The 23,623-nt window shown below is 38.2% G+C and overlaps 2 protein-coding genes across 2 annotated transcripts; one reads left to right on the plus strand and one right to left on the minus strand.

Moving 5' to 3' along the window:
* Nucleotides 1-8,699: 8,699 nt before the first annotated feature.
* LOC143391854 (olfactory receptor 5B2-like) lies at nt 8,700-9,647 on the minus strand. The gene has a single exon (XM_076844608.2). It carries the CDS (start codon nt 9,645-9,647, stop codon nt 8,700-8,702), a length of 948 nt encoding a protein of 315 aa, XP_076700723.2.
* A 12,738-nt stretch (nt 9,648-22,385) lies between these two features.
* LOC143390537 (olfactory receptor 5B12-like) lies at nt 22,386-23,330 on the plus strand. The gene has a single exon (XM_076842911.2). The coding sequence runs from the start codon at nt 22,386-22,388 to the stop codon at nt 23,328-23,330; it is 945 nt and encodes a 314-aa protein (XP_076699026.2).
* The last annotated feature ends 293 nt before the right edge of the window (nt 23,331-23,623 follow it).

The following is a 23,623-nucleotide window of genomic DNA, read 5'->3' on the forward strand; positions in this document are numbered from 1 at the left end:
ATAATGAAAAGGGAATCAGAATGTAGAGATTTGGGAAAGTCTCTGACTATTCATGTAAAGAATTTTAAAAGCATGCTTAGGAAGAAATCAAGAGTGTAGCCCAGAGATGATTTGATAGGGAGATTAGTATTGCCAGGAGGAAGTCAGATGCCATTCAGCAAGGTAATGGGACCTTGATCCTGAAAACATTTTTAAACTCATGGAGGCTACCACACCCATCACAGACCTACAGTTCCAAGACCTTTGGGGCACAACTGTTTTGAGGCAGGTCAACCATGCTCACATAACCCTGCTGCCCAGGAAGATTTGAAAAGTCTCTGCCTACACATTCCGTAGATGCACTCTTTGGCTGCCCCAGCTGTGGCTCAGGCAGGACCAGACGCAATTCAGGACCCTGCTTCTAGGAGTAAAAGCAGTGACGGTCATGGTGCAAATTCTGCCAGAACACAGAGTGCATGAGCTGTGAAGGCAGCGCTACCTCCACTTTGCTTTCAAAGACCATCACTTGCCACATAGGCAGGGCAGCTGCAGAGGCCCTGTCAGGGCTACCATGATTCAGCAGAACCACAGTAGTAGGTCTACCCCCAACGTCCCAGACCCATATGGCCAAGAGTGCAAATGTAGCCTGGGAGAGTCATGGGCATCGAACACCGCTCCTGGAGAGGTGCTGCATGGGCTAAACCCAGCAAAGAAATGAGGCCTTGGGGGCTCCCATGGGACTCCAGGGAATGGGAGGAATGGGCTCTTCAGGGTCTTGGGAACCCAACCCCCATCCTAGTGTATCCAGATGGTGGGACTTAGGACACAGGATCATTGGATTCTTGAGATTTAATGTTTATATTGTTGAATTTTGTTCTGACTTGGAATCTGCTCTTCCTGTTGTCATGACTATTTTGGAGTGGGAATGCCTATCCTACAGCTGTCCCATCACTGTAATTTCAAAGAACATAACTTGTTTAACTTCTCAGGACCACAGATGAAGGGGGAATTTGCCCCATAATAAATTGTGCCTTGAGTCTTACCCATTTCTGATATTGATGAGACTCTGGACTTTAGATTTTTCAAGTTGCTGCTAGAATGAGTAAGACTACTTAGGGATATTGAAGTGGAATGAATATATTTTGCATACAAAAAGGACATGAATGTGGGAGTGGTTATGAATGAGTACTGTGATGTTAATATGTCCCCTCCAAAACTCAGATGTCGCCAATGTGATAGTATCAAGAGTAGGACCTTGAAGATACAATTACATCAGGAACGTTCCTCTATCATGGATGAAATTAAGACCCTTATAAAGAAGGTCCACACAGCATTTGTTAACTTTGCCCTTTACCTTCCATAATGTGAATACAGTATTTCTCCTCTCCAGAAGACCTAGGTCTTGCCAAACAGCCGAACTTGAACTTGGACTTCACAGCCTCTGCATCTGTGAGAAAACAAAATTTTGTTCTTCATAAATTACTTAGTCTCAGACATACTGTTATAATTCACAAATGGATTAAGAAGTGTTCAATTAAACAGTCATTTTAACTACATTGTTTTTAATATTCCAATTATTTAGACCAGAGGTTCTCAAACAGAAGTGAATTTGTCCTTCTAGGAACCATTTAGCAATATCTGCAGAAGTTTTTTGTTACACATAAAAAAGGCTGGACTGCTGGCATCCAGTCAGCACTAAGAACACTTCATAGAAGAAGAAATACAATCAATCAACAAATATATGAAAAAATGTTCCACATCTCTAGCAATTAGAGAAAAACAAATCAAAACTACTCTAAGATTTCATCTCACTCCAGTCAGAATGGCAATTAAAAAGAATTCAAGCAATAATAAGTGTTGGTGAGGATGTGGGGGAAAAAAGTGCACTCACACATTGGTGGTGGGACTGAAAATTGGTGCAACCTCTATGGAAAGCAGTATGGAGATTCCTCAGAAAACCTGGAATGGAACCACCATTTGACCCAGCTATCCACTCCTTGTTTTATACCCAAAAGACTTACAATCAGCATACTACAGTGATGCAGCCATATCAATATTTATAGCAGCTCAATTCACAATAGTTAAATTATGGAACCAAACTAGATGCCCTTCAAAAGATGAATGGATAAGGAAAATGTGGTCTATATACACAATGGAATATTACTCAGTCTTAAAGTAGAATGAAATTATGACTTCTGCCAGTAAATGGATGGAGCTTGAGAATATCATGCTAAGCAAAATAAGCTAATCCCAAAAAACCAAAAGCCGAATGTTTTCTCTGAAATATGGATGCTGATCCATAATGGGGGAAGGAGTGTGCTAGTTAATAATTGAGTAACTTAAAATTAGGCAAAGGGGAATGAAGGTAAGGTTGGGAGTGGGAAAGATGGTAGAATGGATGGACATTATTACCCTATATACATGTATGATTGCACAACCAGTGTGACTCTGCATCGTGTACAGCCTGTTGAATGAGAAATTGGGCTCCATTTGTGTACAATATGTCAAAATGTATTCTGCTGTCATGTATAAAAAATAGAACAATTTTTTTAAAAAAGAGCAAACTACATAATTCATAATAAATGGGTAAATCCTAGGAACATGCAATCTTTGAAGCCTGAATTATGAAGAAATATAAAATCTGAACTAACCCATAATGATAAAAGAGATTGAATCAATAGTTTTTTTTAGAAAATCTATCCAAAATCTAAGGATCAATTCTTTCACTGTTTAATTCTTCTGAACTTTTAAAGGAGAAATAATCTCAATAGTTCTTAAGCATCTTCAAAAACATTGAAGAAGAGATCATGCTTCCAAACTCTTTTTATGAAGCTGACATTACCTTGTTATCAAAACCAGAAAAGGATACTACAGGAAAAAACATTACAAGCTAGTATACCTGATGAAGACAGGCACACAAATCTTCCACAGAATGCTAATAAACTGAGTTCAAAAGCACATGGTAAGGATCATGCACCACAACCTAGTGGGATTTTTCCCCTGGGATGCAAGGATAGCTCAACATTCATAATAGAATGAAAAATATATTGTCTTTTCCATAGATTCAGGGGGAAAAAAAGCATTTAACTTAATTCAATAATTTTATGGACAAAACTCTCAACAAATTAGGCTTAAAAACACAACAAAAGCCATTTGTGACAACTCACAGCAAACATCCTACTCAATGATGAAAGTTAAAAGTTTTTATTCTTAGTTCAAAAATGAGATGAGGATGTCTATGCTTTTCATTTCTTTTCAATATGGTACTGGAAACAATATGGTACTCAGAGCCATTCAGCAGCAGAAAGATATAAAAGGCATCCGAGTGAGAAATAAGGAAATGGCATTTTCCCTGTTTGCAGATAACAATCATTTTAAAGACCCAATTAAAAAAGTTAGGACGAATAAATAAATTAAATGAAGCTTTAGGATACAAAATCAATGTACAAAAACAATAATAGCTCTCTACATTAGAAACAAACCACATAAAGAATAAATCCAGAAAATAATCCTTTCTACAATAGCTACAAAAATATTTAGGAATAAATTGAACTCAGGAGGTGAAAGATCTATACATTGAAAAGTATAAAACCATAAAACATTGATGACAAAATTGAGGAGGACACAAGTAAATTGGAATTTTTGAATACTGAATATTTAAACATAAATTAGAGAAGTTCATATTGTTGAAACACCCATGCTACCCAAAGGAATCTACTGATTGAATGCAATTCCTATCACAATTCTAATGACATATTTGCAAACACAGAAAAAACAAATCTACAATTTGATTGAAACCTCAAACTACCCTGAATAGCCAAAGCAATCTTGGATAAAAGAATAAAGCAAAAACTGTTTACAAAAGTAAAATCCAACAGCAATGGATTTAAGGTGACACCTGAAAAACGAAGCTAAGCTGGTAACATCAAGGGCCACAAAAAGCACTTTCCAGGCAGGAGAATAGCAAGAGAAGAAGTCTTCTGGGTAGAAGAAATTGAGGGGCTCACTGAACTGATGCAGGCCATGGGTACTGGAGCACAAAAGCAAGGGGTGGGGCTGGGGTATCGCTCAGTGGTAGGGTGCTTGTCCACCATTCTTGAGACCCAGGTCCAATCCTTAATACTGAAAAAGAAAAACACAAAAGAGGCAAAAAGACGGGTATGTTGGAGGTTATGGTAGAGATGCAGGTGACGGGATAGTTATGGGACTCGGTTCATAGCACTGAAAATGCAGAACGAGGACACACTGATGACCGTTGAATACATGCAGGCACAATATAAAGAATATGCTTGTTAGCACAAAAGGACCAGGGCCAGATGCAAACTTCACGGATCAGCACAGCTTTTGTTCAGGAACCGAGTGACGCCTCTGATAGACCTACTTTCCTGGTGGAAAATGAGCCACTGGAGAAAGGGGGAGTTTAGGCTTGTATAGGTTACACTGAGAGGTGTCTCCATTAATGAGCATGTCCGTTTGGGCTATCTTTATGGAGCCAGAAGGAGGGTGTAAGGTCAGTGGGTGTGGGGTCAGTGGTCAGTATCTGGAATTAATCTTTACTAGGCCAGATGGATGATGTGGGGGTGGGGGGGGGCGGGCGGCAGTGGTCAGCAGAGGGGAAAGAATTTGTTTAGGGTGGGATCAATGCTCTGGCCTCTTCACAAAAGCTGCCATTTCAGACTTGATAGATATCTCCTTCCCAGAGCCTGTCTTGTCACTGAGAAAGATGTACTGGGAAAGGATCCATGTATTGCTTTCTCCCTCTTTCCTTCTCCCTGGGCCACATATTTTGGGGTTTGTCATTTTCCATATCTAACAATGCTGATGGACAGAATGCAGTAAGTATGGAAAAGGAAGCACTCAAGAATAATTCAGTATCATTGGGTTGGTGTTGCTGCCATTCACTGAGTCATTTACAGAAATGACTCAGGAGAAATAGGCTAAGAGGACAAACAATGAGAGTTCTTTTGAACTGGTGTATTTGAGATGCCTTTGAAATAGCAAAGTGGTGATATCAAAGGAGACATCACTAAGAGTCTGGTCCATGCTGGGTAAGATGGCATGCACGTGTAGTGCCAACTACTCAGGATAATTAGTCAGGAAGATTACTTGGGGCCAGGAGTTTAAGGTCAGCCTAGGCAACATAGCAAGACTATCTCTAAATAAATACCTAAATAGAATCTTGCCCTCAGCAGAGAAATCTGGGCAATCTATTTAATTCATTAGATGTATGCATTCATTAAGTGTCTACTATAGGCCAGCCCTCCTCTAGAATTTGTGAATAGAAAATAATTGAAGATCTGTACCATCTTTAAGCTTATGTTACAGAGACAAATAGACACATGTAAACACACAGACCGTCCGTGGTTTAACAATGATTCAATTTGCGATTTTTGTGATATTTGATGGGTTTACTAGGGTGTTAAATAAAATTTCAACTTAGGCTATTTTTGACTCAGGTTTATCAGAATGTAACCCTATTTTAAGTCATAGATTGTGTGTGTATGTGTGTGTGTGTATGTGTGTGTGTGTGCACACGCATGCACGCTATACATGCTCAAGGTGGGTATGGTGGTAAATGTAAAGAAGAGAAAATTTAATATTCTATTATAAAATACTATAAAAGGATAACTACAGATGCCACTGAACTCTATACATACTATGTTTTTTCCTACACATGCATACTTTTCATAAAGTTTAATTTAGAAATTGGGCACTGCTGGGAGCCATCAGCAAAGTAGGTATGACAAATTCCTTGCCAGCTTACTCCCATGCTGTCTAGTGGAAGGACTTCTGAAAGGTGACCTTGCTCAAGGACCAGGGCAGGATCCGTGTTTAGGGTGTTCCCCCTTTAGAATAGGGCGGTTTAGCATAATAGGAGATTAGGGTGTTCCCCCTTTAGAATAGGGCAGTTTAGCATAAAAGGAGATTAGGGTGTTCCCCCTTTAGAATAGGGCATATCCTGCTGCTGAGTTCCTCTTGAGTGCTTAGGGTCAGACAGTATATTTTGGGAGACAGAAGCCCGTGCGGAGTGGATTTGGGCAGGGTGGATTTGGGCAGAGAACGTGGATTCCCCCAGAGCGTGTTTGTAGACGGCCGGTGTGAGTTCGGGAATAAAGAATTGCTGTTTGAATCTACAAGCTGTGTGGAGACTCGTGATTTGTGCCCAGCCAGAGACTGCGGCAGGGCACAATGAGAGATTAACAATAGTAAGTAATAAAAAGAGTGATTATAACAATACACTGTAATAAATTTCTCACCATCACTACTCTTGTATTTTAGGTCATTATTAGATTAACAAAGGGTTACATGAACAAGCACTGTTATACTATAACAGTTGATCTGAAAACCACAAAGACCACTGAGTGACTAGTGAACAAGTAGTGTATACAGAATGATTAAGTTGGACAAACAGATGATCCTTGTCCTTAGGGAGATGGAGCAGGACAACATGCAATTTCATCACGCTATTCAGAATGGCATGCAATAAAAAACATGGATTGTTTTGACTTCTATAATTTTCCATTCAATATTTTCAAACTAGGATTGACTGCAGGCTACTTACTATAGAAAGCAAAACCATGGATAAGTGGGGACCAGTGTAATTGGATGCATTTCAGGGTCCACAATGAATGAATGGAGAATGGACAGGCTTATTTCCTCCATTCGATTCAAAAATGTATCAACAAAGATGGAATTGTAAGAGTCAGTCCAGCTACTTGGGTTCTACTCATAAATTTCTACTGGAGAGTTGTATGACCATAAGCAAATTCCTCATCACTGGGTAAGTGAAGACAATATCATTTAGAAGTATATTGGGGCACATGAGATGCCAGAGTAGACATTTTTATAGAAAAAAAATAATGGATGAACACCCATGGGAAATTGGAAGATGTACTTGGTATGTATATTAGAGCTCAAAGAGCCCCAGGTAATCAGCCAGTGGCCAGTGGGAACACATTTTTCTCATTTATAGGAGTGAAATGTCAAATTAGATTATCCTGAATGTTCCTTCCAGATTTAAATTTACTTTACTTGTAGTTCCTAGCTCCTTCAAAAATTCTGAGTCTGGTGGTTGGTAACACCTGACGGTGAAGGCAACATCCTAAATTTTTGTAGTTCTTGTTCCAGTATGACTCTACCAAAATAGTGGTGCTTAAAGTATTCTTCTTTAATGAAAGTTTAAGACCATCTCATTTTACTGAGAAAGCTCTTCAGGTCTCAGCCCTTGAACCACCTCTCTTCCTGTGTCCCCTCATGGATAGCACTCATTCTTGTGGCAGTAAATACCACCTACATGCTAATAACTCCCAAATTTATTTCTTCATTGCAGTATGAAACTTCTCCTGTGGTATCCACGAGACACTTCAAGATAAGAAAGCACCCAAAGGAGACTCACGTCCACCTCCCACAGCAAACCTTCTACTATCACAATCTCACATCTCACATAGTGGTCATGTGGCTTTCTAGTTGTTTAGGCAACTGAGCTACTATTTTTCCACATTTGTAGCTAATACATCAGCTAATTATATAATCTCTGCTTTTCAAAGACACAAAAACCAGGTTATTTATGCATGATTACACATGATTCACAAGACATAGAAATTAAGTGTTTGAGCCAATATGAAATATAATTTCAGAGATTTGTTTAAATTTTGTGACAAAGAGGAGGGTGAGGGGTTACTTAGGAGAGCATCTTTGATGGAAGGGTCAAGAAAAAGTTATTTGGAGAAGCAATGCAAGGTCTAGGAAAAAAAGTTCCAGGAGGGGAAAAACACACGCTAGTTCAGATTCAGGAACAAATCATTTGGAAGATGACTAATTTTCTCCAAAAACTCATCCTCTTTTTCTTCCAGAGTATTGGCATTTCAGCAAGGCAGTCAGCCTTGCAACTGGTTGCATCCAAATAAATGAATTCTTGACGATAGAATGTGCTCAGAAGTCATGAAAGCTACTACATCACTTGAAAGAGAAAATATTGCTTTTCTCTCATCTTTTCTCTTTCTGCTTTCCTCCAGGTCGAGTGTTTATGATGAAGAAAGATTTCAATACTCTATTCAAGTCTCCATCCAAACATGGCAAAGAGGTCATAACCATCTAGAGAGTTCATTTTACCCTGCTACATCAGCTACTGCCACTTGAGAAATAATTTGTGATTTATGTCACTGTATTTTTGTTACCACAGTTTACCTAATTTCTGACTGTGCTGGATTAACTCTGTAGCCACAAAGTCTTTGAATCTCCTTTCCTGAAGAGGTGATGTCTCTTTCTTCCTACTCAAATCTGGGTCAAACTTTTGACTCACATCGACCACTATAGTGTGCTAAAGAAATGTATGAGTTTTTGAATTTGGGCTTCAACAAGTCTTTGAGTTTTACCTTCATACTATTTAAATATTGGCCTGAAAATGTCATATAAAAAAGTATATCCAGCCTCCGAAAGAAAAAAGATTGTGTAGACATGAACTAAGGTGACCTAGCAAGTAGCCAGCATCAATACACCAGAAATGTGTAAAAGACCATCTTGCACCTTCCAGCTCAGCTGGCCTTCTAGAACATACACAACCTCATGAGCAAGCCTGTGAAAAGAAACTGCCCTGTTCATAGAATCATGAAAAATAATAAGCCATTGTTTTAAGCCACTAAATTTCAGAGCACTTTGTTACACAACAATAGATAGATAACTGATTAACTATACAGATTGTATGATCTCCCTAGTTAAAATTATGTGCAGAAAAGAGTCATCATCTTCTCCATGGCTTTCTTGAAAGCCTTATGAACCTCTTTATTCCTTAAACTATAGACGATTGGGTTCAACATGGGAACTATTATTGTATAGAAGACAGAGGCCATTTGGTCATTGTCCATGGAATGGCTAGAACTGGGCTGTAAGTACATGAAGATTATGGTTCCGTAGAATATGGTTACGGCGGTGAGGTGAGATGCACAGGTGGAGAAGGCTTTCTTCTGTCCTTCTGCTGAGCGCATCCTCAGGATAGCAATGAATATGAACAGATAGGAGGTCAGGATAACCACCAGGGCAAAAAAGACATTGAAGGCTGTTAAGATGTAAAGCACAGTCTCATTTATGTAGGTATCAGAGCAGGAGAGGGCAAGGATTGGGAGGATATCACAGAAAAAGTGATGGACCACATTGGAATGGCAGAAGGAGAGGGAGAAGGTGAACCCAGTGTAAGAGGCAGATTCGGCAAAGCCCCAGAGGTAGCAGGCCACAGCCATGTGGACACACACACTGGTCGTCATGGTGGTGGTGTAATGCAAGGGTGTACATACCGCTGCATGATGGTCATAGGCCATCACAGCCAGCAGGAGGCAGTCCACACTGGCAAAAGCCACAAAGAAGAACATTTGAGCAGCACATCCACTATAGGAGATAACTTTATCCCCTGTGAGAAGCCCAGACATCACCTTGGGGGTCACGGCCGAGGAGTAAACGCAGTCCACCAGGGAGAGGTTACTGAGGAAAAAGTACATGGGGGTGCGGAGACGGGAGTCCAGCAGGATCAACATGATCATCCCCAGGTTCCCCACCAGAGTGATGAGGTAGATGAGGGTGAACATTATGAAGAGGGGAACTTGCAGCTCTGGGGTGTGGGTCAATCCCAAGAGTCTGAACTCATTCACCTTAGTACTGTTCTCCAGGTATGACATCTTGGAATTGTGCTTCACCAGTAAAAAAAAAAAAAAAGGCAAAATGGATAAATTACTTATGCACGGGAAATGATTCACAGCATGTACACTAATGTCACCCCAATGACATGAGCATGCCAGGATCCCAATAACCCTGAAACTGGCATCTTCTGACCTCTGTCTGACAGTCTGTAGAAGCCTGTACTATGCCTGCTAGTTCCAGACCCAACTCAGACAAAATATCTGTCTTCAAATACTGATTACATATTTTCATTTGGGTTGAAAGCTTGTCCTTCCTCTGTAAATCACTCTTTACCACTGTCAATCCAGATTCAGATAACATTTATATTAACTAAACACTACGTGCCAGGTAGTCTGAAAAGAGTAAGTACTGTCCTGTTTAGTCCTTCTGCACATCCTGTTAGATGATTGTCTGATAACAGTGATACATTGTTGCCTTCTTGGTTGTGAAGTACAGTGAAGAATGAGGCTATCATTCATCCAGCTATAATTTATGTGAAGTCTAAGAAAAGTTAGTTCCCCTTCACTCCTCAGAGCACTGTTTTCCTTGAATCCTGCTTGGCGGAAGAAGCACAGAATCCAGGAAGATGCTCATCCTTATTTATACCCCTGGACAAGAACACAACCATGTCTGGGTTTATTCATCCCCCAAATTATTTTATTTATTTTAAAGTGTATTCATCTGAAAAAAATAAAATAAAATAATCATTGTGTTCCCTATTTTAACTGTGTCCCAACATTGTTATAGCAGTTTTAAAAGGTGTTTTGAAACAATACAAGTATTTAAAGGAGTAGGATATTGTAGTGTTAAAGAAAATAAATCATCTCTGGTCATGACCTGTCTACATTGAAATCCTGGCATTTCCACTTACTGGTTGGGTAACCTTGGACAGGTCACGATATTTCTGTGCCACAGTTTAAAACAGGGAGAATTTATTCCCAAGTGGTTTTTTGAGGTTATTGTGAATGGAATTGTTCTTTTAATTTCTTTCTGAGCAGGTTCCTTATTAAAGAAAGAAAACCTGTTGATTTTTTATATCGATCTTATATACTGCCAACTTGCTGAATTTGTTGATCAGCTCTAGAAGTCTTCTGATGGAGATTTTTGAGCCATCCAAGTATAATATGTCATCAAAAAACAAAGATAAGTTTAATTCTTCTTTTTCTATTTATAACTTTAATTTCCTTCTCTTCTTTAATTTTTGGCCCTCATCTAAATTATTATTTCCTGCTCTGGAATTAGTTTGCTCTTGCTTTTCTAGGTCTTGAGTTGGAACATTAGATTATTGATTGGGGATCTTTTTTTTTTTATGTAAACACTCAATGCTATAAATTTTGCTCTTAGAACTGCCTTCATAAAGTCTCAGTGATTTTGATATGTACCTTTGTTTTAATTGTTTCTAAAAATTTTTCATTTCTCCCCTGTTTTTTCTATCACCCATTCATTATTCAAAAGCGTATTATTCTATGTTCATTTGTTAAATGGTTTTTGTTTTTTATCTTGTTTTTGATTTTCCAATTTCATACCATTGTATTATGGTAAGATGCAAGGAATTATTTCAATTTTTTGTATTCGTTAAGACTTACTTTATATCCTAAAGTTTGGTCTATATGGAAAATGTTCTATGGGAAACTGATAAGAAAATGAATTTGTTGATGAATGAAATATTCTGTAGATGACTGTGAGGTCCACTTTATTATTAATATATTTAGGGGATAAATCTAACCAAGGATGTGAAAAAACCTCTACAATGAAAATTATAGAACTCTGGAGAAGGAAACTGAAGAAGACCTCAGAAAATGGAAATCTCTCTCATGTTCTTGGATGGGTAGAATTAATATTGTCAAATTGGTAACGTTACCAAAACTGATGCACAGATTCTATGTGATCCCCATAAAAATACCAGTGACATTCTTTAAAGAACTAGAAATGCAGTACTAAAATTTTTAGGGAAAATTATACTACAAAGCTATAGTAACAAAAGCAGCATGGTATTGGCATCAAAACAGACATGAAGACCAATGGAACAGAATAGAAAACATAAAGATAAATCCACATAAATATAGTTACCTGATTCTTGACAAAAGTACCAAAAACATACATTGGAAAAAAATGCATGCCTTTTCAACAAATGGTGCAGGGAAAACTGGATATCCTTATATGGAAGAATGAAGCTAGATCCTCATCTCTTGCCCTGCACAAAAATCTATTCAGGGTGAACCAAGGACCTAGAAACTTTGCAACTCCTATAATATAAAAAAACTCAACACTCCAACATATCGGTGCAGACACCAACTTCCTGAATAAGACTCCTAACACTCAAAAAATAAAATCAAGGATCAGTAAGTGGGGTGGCTCCAAATTAAAAACCTTCTCAGCAGCAAAGGAAAGAAGAGCATGAAAAGAGAGCCCACAGGATAGGAAAAAATCTTTGCCAGAAACTCCTCTGAAAGGGGGTTAATATCTAGAATATACAAAGAGCTCAAAGAACTTAACACTGAAAAACAAATAATCCTATCAATAAATAGGTAAAAGAATGGAACAGACGTTTCCCAAAAGAAGAAAAACAAATGGCCAACAAATAAATTAAAAAGCATTCAACATCCTTGACAATCCGGGAAATGCAAATTAAAACTACAATGATATTTCATCTCACTCCAGTTAAAATGGCAATCATCAAGAACACAAATAATGATAAACACTGGTGAGGATGTGGGGAACAAGTATACTCATACATGGTTGGTGGGACTTCAGATTAGTATAACCACTCTGGAAATGAATAAATAAATATATAGATAGATAGATAGATAGATAGATAGATAGATATAATATTCCTCAAAAAACTAGGAATAGAATCACCATTTGATCCAGCTATCCCACTTCTTGGTATTTACCCAAAAGAAGTAAAAATCAGCATACTATAGTAATACAGAAACATCAATATTTATTGCAACAGCAAAATTCACAGTAGCCAAGTTATGGAATCATACCAGGTGCATTTCAGCAGATGAGTGGATAAAGAAACAAAGGAGTTTTACTCAGCCTTATAGAATGAAATTACATTGCTGGTAAATGCATGGAAGTGGAGAACATCATGCCAACTGAAATAAGCCAGACTCAGAATATCAAAGGTTGAAGGTTTTCCTCTTAGGCAGAAGCTACAGAAAAATAAGCAGAAAAAACGGGGAGGAAATCGCATGAAAATGGAAGGGGATTGAGGGGGAAGGAGGAGGGATAGGGAAAAGGGAGGAACCATCAAATGAAATTGACCAAAGTTTGCTGTGCATACATGTAAATATCCCACAGAGAATTTCACCTTTATGTACGTCTATAAAATACAAATTTTCTTTAAAAGGCAATAAATAGAAGACCAGAAGAGGAAAGGGAACGGGGAAAGAAGGAGAGGGAAAGAGGAAATTCTAGGGACTTAAGTGGAGCAAATTATATTCTGTGCATGTAGGAGTATGTGGAAATGAACCCTGCTGTTACGTATAACTATAATGCACTAATTGAAACTTTAAAAAGGGGAATCTCATGGGGAAAAGGGGGAGAACAGTGGAACAGAGGAAGGGGATCAAGGGAGACAGAGAAGGGATGGGAAAGGGGAGTAACTGCTGAATGAAATTGGCCAATTATGCTATGCACATGTATAATAACTACATCACAATGAATTCCACCTTTATGTATAGTTATAACACACCAATTATAAAAAAAAAAAAAACTAACAGAAGGGAGACCAACAGAGTCAAAGAAGGAGATCAGGGAAAGAAGGAGGGGACTGGAGGGGGTAGTACCAGTGATTAAAATGGAGAAAATTATGTTAAATACCTTTATGAATATGTCTAAATGAACCCCACAATTATATAAAACTAAAATACAGTAATCAAAACATAAATTTTTTAAAAACACGTATGATAATAGTACCTCAACAGTCTATTTAGAGAATGTGAAGAGTCAACATGTTTAAATCCCTTACAACACTAGTCACACAGTAAGTTAGAGGTATTACTATTGTTAAATAAATGTTACTATTATCAGTGGTATTAGCAAGACATCTAATCACTGGAGGGAAAAACAAATGACAATAACAAAAAAGAAACCCAACAGAATGATTGGAACCACATCTCTAAAGGGGCTCATCTGGATAGCTTCAGAAATTAATTTCAAATTTGTTTAAGCAAACATGCCACTTTTGCAAATAATGGCAACAGAAAATTTGGGAATTAGCTTTAGGAATAATAACAGCTACAAGTTTTGAGATGCCATCTTTGCATGGTTTCTGCAGGGGGATCTATTGGAGGTTGCACCAATTATTTCACCCAATTACACAACCTCATTATGAAATCATGCCCTCAATTTTCAAAATCTATGTTAAATATTGGTCAAACTTAATAAAGTCTTCAACAATCACTTGATACCAAAATTCTGATCTTTAACTCTCTTTCCCTCACACACCACATGTAATTCATGAGCACAGTCTATTAAAAACTCACCTTCAATATATGCCCTAAATCCATCCACTGGTCACCACTTCCAGGTAATCACTACAGACCATACTGCCATTTAGGTCACACTTGGAGAGAGACCCAAATGAGTCAGTAGGAAAGCTGAAAGTGAAACCTGAGTTGACAAGCAGATATGGAAGCTGAGAGAAGGTAGAGGGGAAGGAGTCAATACTGAAGAATATTGAAGTGGTGTCCTTCCAAATAGGTAGTAAATACAGGCCAGAGACCATGTCTTTTTCACTCTGATAATAATAACAACAACATGGCCCTGCCTGCCAGACACTGTCCTAAGTCATGTAGATTCAAATCCTTATGAATCTAGATTCGAGTCTTAATGCCTGAACTATTTATGCTGTTTTAAATTTTGTTGACCTAATGTTCCTTTTATACAGTTGAGCATATAATAGACAATAATTAAAGAGACTGATGACTAAATAATTCCATAATTGTAAGTCAATTTGAGGTAGCAAAAAAACACTTGAATTTTAGGGTAGACACCGGGGTTCAGAATTTAGTCTTTTCACTTAATAAATAGAACATGAATTCTCAATTCTCTGAAGATCATTTTCCGTCCTCTGAAAAATGAAGATGTAACTTATTTATCAGTTGGGGAAAAAAACCTTGTTATAGTTATATATTTGCATATCTATTGCCTACCAAATTGAAACTTAGAGAAGCCTTAGTAGATTTATCTTTGTATACATTTCCTACCACAATGTACAGCACATATCCAACTATCAGTAAATGGTTGTTGGATGAATGAACCAGTGAAGAAATGGTTCTTATGCTCTACAAAAGCAACTCTGTAAAAAGCAATCCTCATTATGAAATTAGCACCCTCAATGATAATTTCTCTAAGACTCTAGATGATAAAACAAGGGGAACAGAATTAATGTGCATTTAATTGATATTTGTATAAGAATATATTCTTCATTAACATAATTTTATTCAATATATTCAACATATGTTCAATAAATTAATGTCAACAGCTTTCCTAAAATTCTTCTGAGACTACACCCAGTGAAAATATTGAAACCAGAAGAGAAATATGTTTAAATGTATTGGAAAATAGCCAAGAAGAATATTCCTCAAACACCTTTTTATGACAAAGTATATTATTAATATAAGTTGTTATATTTATCAAAATTATTGGTAAGTACACCTTACACTAACTTGTTTTGGGTAAATTTTTGAGAATTAATTTACCACGAATTGTTCAAACACAGTGTTTTATAAACAGCAGGTCAGGATCCATCAGTGAATGGTGAAATCATACAGTGGGAAAAACCATCATGTTTTTCAAAAAATAAAATAAAGTTACATACCACTGCTATGATTAGTAATAATTTCTGACATATGTAGCAGGCAGTATTCACAGTCTTTCTTCTGTTAGCTTGTGTTAACTCATTTAAGATAAAAAAGAAAATAGTAAAGATGAGTTTCAAGTCAAAGCGTAAGCTGGGCTCCATAAAAGTTTTGTTTTGGTGTGTGTGTGTGTGTGTGTGTGAAAACATGTGTACACATGTATGTGGTGGGTTTCAATGTAAATCATATCTCTTTTTGTGAAAGCCTTAATCAAAAAAGTTTAGAACTTTTGATGAAGAGCCTATAAATATCCTGTACAAAGTTAAGCATGAGACTAGGTTTAGTAGCACAGGGTTATGTATTTCACAATATGCTCAATAAATAGGGCACTGTTCATTCATTGATTCTTTGCATTCATTCATTCTTCCATTTGTTTGTTCATTGTATCAATAAACATTTACTGAGTACCCACCACTTGCTAAGTACTTCCCTATGTAAAGGGATTTTTAAATAATGAGAATAATACCATCTTCTACTGTTGGAATAAATCACCATTTTTTTTTTACTGATGGAGATTGTTGTGATACACTCTAACTAAACAACATGAAAGTATGAAATATTAATACTTAGGATACTAAACTCTGAATACTCCATTGGAAAATGGCTGCTCTGTACCTTTACACAGCCCATTTTCTGTTACCATAATCTGAACAGATCACCACAAAAGACTGAGCTAGAAACTTACCTTTCTCTTCAAGGAAGATGTCCCAACTTCACCTGGGGTCTTCAAATTGCAGGTACCACCAAAGAAACAAAGCTCCTGTTGAGAAAGTTATTTATTAATATCTAGTTGCAAAGACTGCTCTAGAGGCAGAGAGATATAAGAAGTAGGTGATTATTAGGTGCAGACATAAAATATTCTTCAACTGGTCACATAGGACTGCTGTAAGGACAAATGGCAGTCTCCATATTCACTTTGTAAAGTGATGAGCAACTCTAAGAAGAGATTATCATGCTGAACACAAACATTTTTAACTGGGCATATTTTTTTTTTGAGCTAGACACTGTGCAGGCTCATAGGGGTATATCTGTGTGAAGGAAAGTCACCTAGTGAGACAGGCAGTCTTTTATATTAAGATCAATAATTGAACTCCAAAAGTCCTTTGGCACACGGACAGGTCCCTCTTCAATTATGTTAAATAGAGTCATGTTAGGATATTAGAGACCAACTCCTGGTATTCAGTGGGATTTATACATCTTAAAGTCAAATGGGGAGCAGGTTCCCCTGGGAGTGAGTGTTTTCCCACTCCAGTCACCAAGAGAAGCAGCAATTAAACTGTGTGAGTGATCATGGTTCCATGAGTTGACATAGCTCCTAGTACATTTATATTATTTGGAGTTATGTGTTCTTTTTTTAAGTATTTTTTAGTTGTAGGTGGACACAATATCTTTGCTTATTGTTTATTTTTTATGTGGTGCTAAGGATTGAACCCAGGGCCCCACACATGCTAGGCAAGTGCTCTACCACTGAGCCACAACCCCAGCCCCAAGTTATGTGCTCTTGATAAAGTTATATAGATAGTGTTGTCCCTCGGCAGCATGACTCCCTGAATCTGTATCTAGAAGACAGTTCCTTTGTTTATAAAATGGACCCATCAGAGAACTAAGATTACATCCCAAAATCTGAAAAGAGAAAAGTGAATGTGAAATAACAGAACCCAACCATTACCTTAACTGGAACAGAACTCATAGGATGCCATATAACTGCTAGGAAGATGAATCCAGAAATGTGATGAATTATAGCCCAGTATGAGCTATTTCTTTCTGATAATTACAAGTCCAAATAGTGTCCTTGCTACTTATCAACAGCCAAGATGACTGCTCCAGACTATCCCTACCTTCTTTTTATTCAGCAAATATAAATGTTCTAAGGTAAACCCAAATAATTGTCTCATAATACTAGTATACAAATATATATGTATATACATATATAAAGTCTCATTTAATCTAATCTACCCAACTATACCATATTATATTATTACAGTATGATGTAGACAATACTATTATGCCAGCTGTATCACAAATGTTTTCCAAAGGTTTCACAGGTAGACTTGAGAAAATTAGCACTTTGAACTCGGATGTACCTCTCTCTGCACTATCCACCACACAACCACCACATTCTAGATTCTGGACTCTTCACTATCTACCACACCATGACCTAGAGAAAAGCTTCAAGCCACGAGCAGTAATAAGAATGGGAGGTATTCCTACTAAGACAAGAGACCCCACATTCATCATGTGGGATAAGGAATGAGAATTAAATAGATCGAATACCCTGGTGTAGGTGAGTAGAAGTCAATTTTTCTAGAGCACTGGTTAATTGTAAGAAATACTCATACCATTATAGCCTTTTAAACTCATAAACTGTAAGAAATTCATTTTGGATTTGATGCATACATAGGTTCCCATATTAGTAGGAACAAATGGTCTTCAAAATGAAGTCAAGAGTGAAGCCCAGGGGCCACTGCTTCTGGTCCTGTGATCCCGACCAGGACCCTGATGAAGCTTTGGTATTGATGATGATTGGTCTGATTTTCTTTGCCTACAGGTTTTGCTCTAGGGTGATACTGAAATAAAAACTGCAAAAGAAGATCTTATTACCTATGCTGCATGGCTTATTTTAGATTCTGCCACTTCCTTGAAACTCAGGGCCTTTATTATATACTTTTCATTTTCCTTGAAACAAGCATTCCCAGGCTGGTTCGTCATCACTTTCGGGCCTGGGTGACATGTTAGCTTTCCTGAGAAAACATTCTAGTTAACTACTATAAAGTGACATTCCTTTCTCTCTCATTTTTCCATATATAATTATTTGCTTATTTTATATATAATGCCTATATTTTTCTCTCCTATAATTATGTGCTTCTCAGCATGCTTTCTTGTTTAGTGTCTATTTTCTTCCTCAGACTTAAGCAACAGGAGTACAAGAACAACGCTTATTTTTTTTTTGGATGTAAGAAAATATTTTTATTCAGTGATGAAACTATAAATATGTAACATCTTCCCAGTATTATTTTTTTTCTGATCTCTTTGCAGAAATCCTTGTTGTGAGAAAATTTATGGCTGCCCTCTGCTCATTTGTACAGTTTTGAATCCTATGACTTTTAAGTTTATATCTTCCTCAACTTCAGAACAAAAAGAAATGGGTCAGTAGAGTTTGAATTACAAAAAAAAAAAAAAAAAAATCTGGCAATGACCCTGCCCATTGACTGCAGATTCTGCAACATATACGGCAGTGTAGTTACCTTTACATTGATAGTTTGTGTGGGTTTATATTCCCAAGGCTCAGCACTTCAGGAGAAACCCATTTGAGCTCAATAAACAGTTGAATGAATTGATATTTTTTTCTAAACAGTTCAAAGAGTTGTACTTTGCTTTGTCACTTGATAACATATATTCCAACAGGATCTCGATAGTGTTTGGCCACCCAACCTCTTGTTTGTATGATATGGAATATAAGAAATATTCAAAGCATTCCAATCTAATCTATGAATAAGCCCAGGGAGAAATGGTTGTGAATTAAGAGAAGCACCAATTTATGGGGCACGCCTGTGTTTCTATCTTCCAACGTTTAAATCCAATTATAATCCTACAGATAATGCCTTAGATTGATTTGTAAATCATCAAAAATAATTACTTAGGAAAAATAATCTCAGGATCTCCCTCAACAAGCAAAGTTGAACCCCATAAAGCCCTTAATTGCCTATCCCCGGGTCCTGTGAGATGAGAGCTTGTTTTGGTCCTTTTGGGGTGTTTGTCCCAGGAGAGCGCCCTGACTGGTTAACTCCCTCCTGGCTACCACTTTTTAACATTTCAAACCCCACATGCCTCATTTGGGAGGGAGCTGTCCAAGAACAAGAACCTCTTCGATCATTCATTTTTCACCTAGTGTTTAGTAGTTGTCTAGAACCAACAATGACCGCCACCCACCCCCAAACAACTTATTACTCAGAGCCTTTAGCAGTGTCCAGGGGAGGAAGGGTAGTGTTAACTGTGACCCTGGTAATCACCCCTCACCAGGTAGGAGACATTGCAGAGCCTCTTTCCTCAGCACTGCAGCAGCCCTTCAGGGGACATGTGGTCGGGGTGAGCTCCTTTCCATGACTTCTTTTTTATAGATGAAGCTATGGAGGTACAAAGGGACTAGGTGACTTATCTAAGAAGAGAGAGCAGCTGATCCAGAACTAGAACTTATACTAGCTAATTCCAAGGCCAACAGCCTTGTTTTTCCTTCCATTTCTCCCACCCCTGGAGAATGTTAAACCTTTCTGCTAAACACTAAAGAAGAATCTTCCTCCAGATGGGGTGTTTTCCTTCTTTGAAGCACTGAATTCGTGACGAGAGACCTGACCTGAATAGGAGTGCTGGATTTACAGGTTGTGTTGCTCGGGGAAGGAAGGTAAGCTTCAAGGTCAGATCTGCTGTCTGCACAGAGCTGAAGTGGCAGAAGTAACCAGGCAAGGGTAGGAAGGCACCCGTTTCTCCCTGGGCTTATTCAGAGTTTAGGTTGGAATGCTTCAAACAGTTCTTATATTCCATATCATACAATCAGAGGTTGGGCGGCCAAACACTGTCGAGATCCTGTTGGAAAATATGTATCAAGTGACAGAGAAAAGTACAAATGGGTCTTGAATTCCTGCTTTGAGTGTATGAACTTGTACAATTTTAAACCAGTTATTTAAACTGTTTCAACCTCAGTTTTCTTTTTCAGGGAATGTGATAATACTAGTTATCTTAATATTCCAGGCTTACTGAGAGAATCAAATGGGGGATCAATGTAAAATGCTATTGTAATCTGGAAGATCATACTAATATTTTTTAAGAGAAGGAATGGATATTAATAAATGAGGAAATAAATCAAGTTTGGGCACCAGTTACAAAAATGGAAATGAAATTGAGAGCTATAAAATTACACAAGACATGCTAATTATGATACAATCTGAACACATATTTTAGTTCCGCCACTTAAGACCTATCTGATGGTGGAAGTTTATCTGATGCTGATTAATTATCACATGATGTGCTACCAAGTAAATAGATCAACCCTCACCACAGAGTTGTGTGCAAATGAGAAAGTGCTCTCTTCTCAGGATGGAGAATGGGAGCAACACGTGGTATTGACTGTGCACATGCTGCAGTCTGTGAAGCACTTCGAGGTCAGGAAAAGCATCATGTGCATCACCTGAGACCCCAAAAAAAAGCAAAACATCTAGTTCACCATGGAGACTCAGTGAGAGTAAAGAGAGTGAAGGACGGATTGCAGCCAGCACTTGATGCTGCTTATTGGCTGCTTCTAAAAAAAAGCCATGTCATCCTTTAACTATTCAAAGATTTGGGGAGCTATGGAGGGTGGACTATAAGCATTTGTAGATATAGTTGTTGGTATTCAACTGAGATCCTGAAAGATAAGTTCTTTAAACAAAATCCACCCAAACCGGTGAATGTATTTTATATCACTAAGTTCATCTTTTCATCTATTCCCATTAACATCCATGATAGATTTAATCACTTAATCAGTTAATCAATCAACTGAAAAAGATATATCTTATGCCAAATTCATATTAAAAGTAAAAAAAAAGTAACACTATTCCTTCATTATAAAGAGCTAAGGATTTAGATCAGAGTAACTTGGCTTCAAATCTCACCTCCGCTATTTCCTTCAGCTCTTAGCATGTAACTAAATGTCAGTCAATTTCAGATACAGCATCAATGAAATAGAAATAATATTGCACATGATGTGTGAATGTTATCTGAGGTATAGTGTTACAGCCTCTATTTGGTGATAAGAACATAGCAAATGCTCAATATGTCTTATCTACAAGAGCTTAATTCACAGTTAATCCCAACTTCTATGTCCCGGATCTGGAGCTATGTGTAAGGCTCAAGATCAAGAATATCTGCATGGGAATGTTAAAAAATGCTTAAAGGGACAAAGTTAATAACTCTTTATTTTGTAAATGTCATTATTCCTGGACATAAATTACATATCCTATGTCCCATACTATACCATGAGATTATTCTAGGTGAAGGATGTTTCACTTAATTATTTTTCAGGCTTATAAAATGCTCTACTGAAAAAGAAAAAAAGTAAGTCAGAGTGAAATCACATTAATTTTACAAAGTGCCAAAGTAATATCACTAAATGCCAAAATTCATATGTTGAACAGCTAACCCCCAAGCTAATGAGATCTCAATGTGGGATCCTTAGATTAAGTACTGAGAGAAGAACTCTTGTGATTGGATTGGAGAGCTTTTGTGATTGAGATTGGAGATCCCTCATTAAGAGACCTCTGAGAGCTAGCTATCCTCCTCCTCCACACTAGGACGAAGAGAAAAGTCACCATAGTGGTGGAGAATTTGCCTAGCATGTACTAGTCCCTGAACCACAAACAAAGAAAAGCAAAATAAAGAAGCAGGAAAACAGATAGAAGCTCTCTACTTCATGGTATTTTGTTAAATCAGCCTGAAGAGACTGAGAAAATTGTTATTATACTTTAGTGAAACAAATAATCTGTATTTATTTTGGAAAGTTTGCATAAAGAGTTGGACCATTTCCAGTAGTCTGATGATCTTAGAAAGGTCTTTTCTTTCTGGCACCTGACTTAGTGCAGTCATCCATGAAGCTAAGAAACGGCAACACATCACCTGCAAAATCCTTTCACGAAGGACACTGTGTGAGCAGCTGTTAATGGACAGCTGCCTTCTGTTGTCATGGCATACTTCAGACCAGGACTCCTGGGAACCAGTTGTTGAAATCCTGAAATCAGGCACAGAGGGGACCTGCTGAGAGAGCTCAGCACAGTCCTGCTTTCCTTTGTCATTCTGACTCTCCTTTCTCACTGCTATAGGGCACCCTCATGACTCCCAATGGAGAACAGTACAGAGGTGACTGAGTTCATCCTGGCGGGGCTAACAGATGACCCAGAACTGCAGATCCCACTCTTCATCCTCTTCCTCCTTATCTACCTCAGCACCCTGGTTGGGAACCTGGGAATGACTGCGCTGATCCTGCTGGACTCCCATCTCCACACTCCCATGTACCTTTTCCTCAGTCACCTGTCCCTGGTGGACTTTGGGTATTCTTCAGCTGTCACTCCCAAGGTCATGGTGGGTCTCCTCACAAGAGACAAAACCATGTCCTACAATGCTTGTCTCACCCAGTTCTTCTTCTTTGTTGGCTTTATCATTACAGAAAGCTTCCTGTTGGCCGCCATGGCTTATGACCGCTATGCAGCCGTGTGTAGACCCCTGCGCTACACCACCACCATGACCACAGCTGCCTGTACTCGTCTGACCGTGGGCTCCTACATCTGTGGTTTTCTGAATGCCTGCATCCACACTGGGAACATTTTCAGACTCTCTTTCTGCAGGGCCAATGTGGTGGATCACTTTTTCTGTGACGGCCCTCCCCTCCTGGCTCTCTCATGCTCGGACACCTATGTCAGTGAGATGGTTATTTTCTTTGTGGTGGGTTTCAATGACCTCTTTTCCATCCTGGTCATCTCAGTCTCCTACCTGTTTATATTTGTCACCATCCTGAGGATGCGCTCATCTGAAGGACGCCAGAAGGCCTTTTCCACCTGTGGTTCCCACCTCACTGCAGTCACCATCTTCTACGGGTCAGGCATCTTCATGTACTTACAGCCCAGCTCCAGTCACTCCATGGGCACTGACAAAATGGCGTCTGTGTTCTACTCCATAGTCATCCCTATGCTCAACCCACTGGTCTACAGCCTGAGGAACAAAGAGGTCAAGAGTGCCTTCAAGAAGGCTGTGGGCAAGGCAAAATCTTCTATGGGACTCATAATTTAGTTGTGTAGCATCTTAATAACACTAAATCATCGACCTCAAATGTATGGAAAAAAATATTTGCTTATCCAGCCCACATATTTCTAATTTATTTTTAAGAAATATGAGGCCCCAAATAATAGGTTAGAAAGAATCACACAGCAACATAAAATTATTATTTAAAATCTTTTCAGTAAACTTTCTTATCCAAACTTCCACATGTGCGTGGACACTCATGAGTACATATAAGCACTGGGAACGCATATTTTCATATTTTCATGTAGTGCACACCTACAGATGGAGAAATTTGTTCAAAA

The sequence above is a fragment of the Callospermophilus lateralis genome, chromosome 2, assembly GCF_048772815.1.
Source record: "Callospermophilus lateralis isolate mCalLat2 chromosome 2, mCalLat2.hap1, whole genome shotgun sequence".
In the NCBI taxonomy this organism is placed as follows: Eukaryota; Metazoa; Chordata; class Mammalia; order Rodentia; family Sciuridae; genus Callospermophilus; species Callospermophilus lateralis.

Bases quoted from the DNA above. Each gene is read 5' to 3' on its own strand.
- LOC143390537 (XM_076842911.2), top strand. From the start codon at position 22,386: ATGGAGAACAGTACAGAGGTGACTGAGTTCATCCTGGCGGGGCTAACA.
- LOC143391854 (XM_076844608.2), bottom strand. From the start codon at position 9,647: ATGTCATACCTGGAGAACAGTACTAAGGTGAATGAGTTCAGACTCTTG.